Genomic DNA, 4,198 nt, shown 5'->3' on the forward strand with positions numbered 1-4,198 from the left:
GCCCACATCAGAGCCCAGAAGCAGCCTGAAGGACGTTAGATGAATGCCTCTTCAGTGAATGTTATTAAAGAGCTTACTCTTGTATTTTAAACCCCTTTTCTGTACCTTGGCTCAATCCTTTGATCCGTTAGGCACCCCTTCATTTCAAGTGCAATCCCTGTAAGTAAAAGTATAAAAGTGCCTTGGACCAGCACTTTATCCCACAGCTCAGAACAGTTCACATTTATGTCTGCAAGGTAAAGTGTCAATTAGAAGACCAGCCATGCAGGACCCCCCTCAGAAAGAGCGTTTCCATGACTTACAGAGGATTTTCTGGAAAGCTCTGCGAAAGTCCTGGTTGAAGATGGTGTAGATGACCGGGTTTAGTGAGCTGTTACAGTAGCCAATCCAGAAAAAGAACTTGAAAAGAGTCCCAGGGATCTTGCACGGCTCCCGGCAGATTCCATACAGGCTGTAGGAGAAAAAAAACGGGAACCAGCACACAACAAATACACCCATGACGACGGCAAGGACGAAGGTGAAGCGTTTCTCACGAGCAGCAGAGACTTTCTTCCGATTGACGGTGCTCCTGCGTTTACGACGAGATGAGAACAGGTCAATGGATTTGGAACTAGCACGTGACTTCCTGCTGGAGTATTTAGAGGCAGAGCTGCTCTTTCTACTGGACTTCCTGTCTTTTCTGCTATCGTGTGGATGTTTGGAGGACCCTTTTTTAGGTTTCTCATCTGATGAGCTGCTGTCTTCAAAGTCGTCATCATGGTCTGTATGTTTTGGCTCGTTTGGTAGAGGAGATTGAACTGCCTGCTCCTGGCAGTGCCCATTCTCGCGTTCCTGGTTTTTCATGCTCCCGCCCCTGTTTGACTTTAATGACCCACCTCTGCTTGGTTCAGCTTGGTCCATCCCATTCTCCAGTGGTGAGTCCACATCCCTCTTCTTCTCTGACATTGTTCTGGTCCTGGTCTTTGCTACCTGGTAGATCCGGATATAGACCAAGATCATGATAACACAGGGGGCAAAAAATGATCCAATGCTGGAGTAGAGGATGTACCAGGTCTCATCATTCAGCATGCACTGGGGACTGGCCTCATTGCTGCTCCTGTCCATTGATATAAGTGGTGGGAAGGAGATGACGGCGGAGATCAACCAGACCACCACAATCATTCCCTTAACTCTTTTAGGTGTTCTCTTCAAGTTGTACTCTACCGCCTGTGTCACTGACCAGTATCTGTCCAAACTAATAGCACACAGATGGACAATAGAAGAGGTGCAGAATAAAACGTCCAGAGCCAGATAAATGTCACACCAAATTTTGCCAAAAAACCAGTATCCCATAAGTTCATTTGCCAGAGAAAATGGCATGACCAGGGTGGCCACCAGTATGTCCGCACTGGCCAGGGAGACAAGAAAAAGGTTCTGAGGTGGCTTCAGAGCTCTGCTCGTTAAAACGGCGATGACAACCAAGACGTTTCCGACTATTGTAAACAAAATGAGAAAGCTGACAAGTCCAGCCAAAGCACAGATAGCGAGCTGGGTGTACTGGACTGGTGGACCGGTAGAATTAGAGGAGACATTATCTGCCGTTATCCCGTCCTCCAGACCGGAGCTATTTAAGAAATCCATTTTGAGCCTGTTTGTAGTCAACCTTAGACTTTTTAAAAAAAATTCAAAACGTGTAGAAATAATATGGGGAAATAGACCATTAGCTCTTCAGCGCACATTTCATTACAGAAAGCTACATCAAATGGCATTTTTCTTTTCTCCTCACCTGCAATCTTCCACATCCTGCATATAAGTCTATCCTTAGGGGAAAAAACAGCGAAAGAGAGAGGGGGAGAGAGGTCGCAACATGTAAAGTCTTTTAAGTCCTTGTTCCAAAAGCGTGCAGACTGCTCAGCAGCAGAATTTCCATGGTTAGAGAGAGGCTCCGTCCTCACCGCGGCTTCTCCCATCCTGACTGCGCCCGCATCTCTCCACCTCCGCCTCCCCGCTGTGTCCTGAGAGAGGTTTGTAATAACCACGTGTTTTTTTTTCTTTCTGTTTTTTTACATGAGAAAAAAAAAAAAAACACCACGGACCTGCTCTGCCTCGTAAAGGAGATGGAAGCTGTTATTAGAGCAAAAAGATGAAAAAGGTGCAATAAAAAAGCAAAATACCCATTATTTTAGATAATTCTTGTTTTTATTTGAGAAAAGCTAATGGGATCAGTGTGGCCGTCTGCTGGGGGAGCGCCTGTATAATGTAATGTCCTGTTTGCCGAGAAATTGACTGACAGTCGGGGGATCTCGGCTTATTTGACTTCTGAAGTTCTGTTTCAGTAGAACAGAGTGCGCCTTCCATTTCGATAGATGCAGTGAGCAGAGGCTGTCTGTTGTAGGTCACATTGCTGTCAAAAGGCACAGACTGACAGCGGCATGAGCCCCGCACCGAGGACAGCACGCTGCGCTCTGCCCTTCTGTGCGCACACTGGAGGTCAGTATTGTTACGGCCAGCCCCGCAGGGACAAACAGAGGAGCACACATAGAAATATAAATCATAAATACATTACATAGCATTGTATCTACACAACCATCCGCTGAACAGACATCCCAGAACGAACACATTCCCCATGGGATGAACTAGAAAAGCCACGTGTGACCTTGCATTGGAAACCTTTATAATTTCTCTGCTCTCCTCCGCCTTTATTAGGTTGTGAGTTTGTGTTCGGGTAATTGCGCTGATAAGAAGATTACAGGATTGCACAGTGCATTTGTCATGTTGTGATTGAGCTGAGTAGCAGTCATTTTTGAGGATATTAAAGGTGCTAAATCATCAGTATGGAAAGCAGTGGGCAATGCAGAATAGAAAAGGACTGACATGACATATGAATAATGGAGGTACGTCTTTAAGTTGTGTTTGTCCCATGTGTGGTGTCTCACTGGCAGTAAAAAGATAAATCTACCATGACCATGACTTCAACATTATCTTGTCTGGAGTTTCCTATTCATATATTTTCACTTCCCATGGGGACACACATATGCATGAACACAAAAAGACCAGAGCATCATTTCAATGTCTCTTTGTCCTTTTTGTCTTTCTGTCTCCAGACACAAGAGTCATTTCAGAAGAGTGGTGCAGCAGCACACTGCTAAGCTTATTTAAACTAAATCTTCCATCATTAAATGAATCAAGAAAAAATTCTATGTGAAAAGTTTTTGTTTTTCCTCTTTGTGCTCTCCTGCTGTTAACCTCGTCTGTTCTGGGTGGTGCTGCCACCTGGAGAAAGCCTGTCTCCCCTTTGGTGTATAACCTGGTATTAAGTCCCTGGCCCAGTGCATTTATTGACCATGTCTCCCAGCTAAGTACCTGCCATTAATCACAGAGAGCTCAGCTATACAGAATTAAAGAGCAGCTGCAGCCGCAAGAAATTTTCTAAGTCCAATTTGATACTCATCAAGTCTGTCAGGTGGAATGAGGAGGGCTCATGGGGTCTGGCCCATCTGATCTGCCTGCATGGGAAACACGGAGGATGGTGGACAGTCTCTGGTGTGACCCGCACCACCTACTCCCCAAACACCCCGATCCTTCTCATGCTGCCTGGTTAAATTGAACTAAGGCAAGAGTGATGCTGTAGGTCAGCATGAATGCACTCTAAGCTGATTTTGAACAGACAGACAAGCCTTATTACAGTCATTAAGTTGTGTCCTGGGGCCACAGCTCTGTCCATATAATTGGGGCACCAGTGAACGATCTCTGCTGTTACTGAGCCCTTTCCTTGTTTTAAACATTGTTTTCTGCTCTAAGGGTATAAGTTCTCCCTGCCTCCAGCGAGAAGCAAGCTTTTGGGTGTCAAGGAAATTGTGTTGATTAATTTTATCTCTTTAACTCGAGCCTTTAAGCATTTCTTTTCTTTTCTTTTTTTTTTTTTTTTGCTCTTTTCAAGCTATAGGGACATAATAAATTTACCTCCTCTCAGTGCTGCTTCATTCTTTGTTTTTCTGTTTCACTCACTAGAGTTTTACAAAGGTTACCTCTTGTTTGTTTCTTCTAACAGAACAGTTACCGGTTTGCAGTGCCCTGCACTTTTGTTGTAAGTGCCAGGCTGCAGCATTTGTGGAACTGAAAATGGAGGAAGTGCCCGGGGCTTTCTATTAAAGGAAGAAGAGAGAAGCAATATGAGCATAATAGGATTTACCTAATAGAGCTTCAAAAACCTACTAAC

General features: G+C 44.7%; 1 protein-coding gene across 1 annotated transcript; it reads right to left on the minus strand.

The window, feature by feature from the left end:
* Positions 1 to 276: 276 nt before the first annotated feature.
* Positions 277 to 1,620, minus strand: adra2c (adrenoceptor alpha 2C). Its single transcript, XM_026303798.1, has one exon. It carries the CDS (start codon positions 1,618 to 1,620, stop codon positions 277 to 279), a length of 1,344 nt encoding a protein of 447 aa, XP_026159583.1.
* Between the last annotated feature and the right edge of the window lie 2,578 nt (positions 1,621 to 4,198).

The sequence above is a fragment of the Mastacembelus armatus genome, chromosome 1, assembly GCF_900324485.2.
Source record: "Mastacembelus armatus chromosome 1, fMasArm1.2, whole genome shotgun sequence".
In the NCBI taxonomy this organism is placed as follows: Eukaryota; Metazoa; Chordata; class Actinopteri; order Synbranchiformes; family Mastacembelidae; genus Mastacembelus; species Mastacembelus armatus.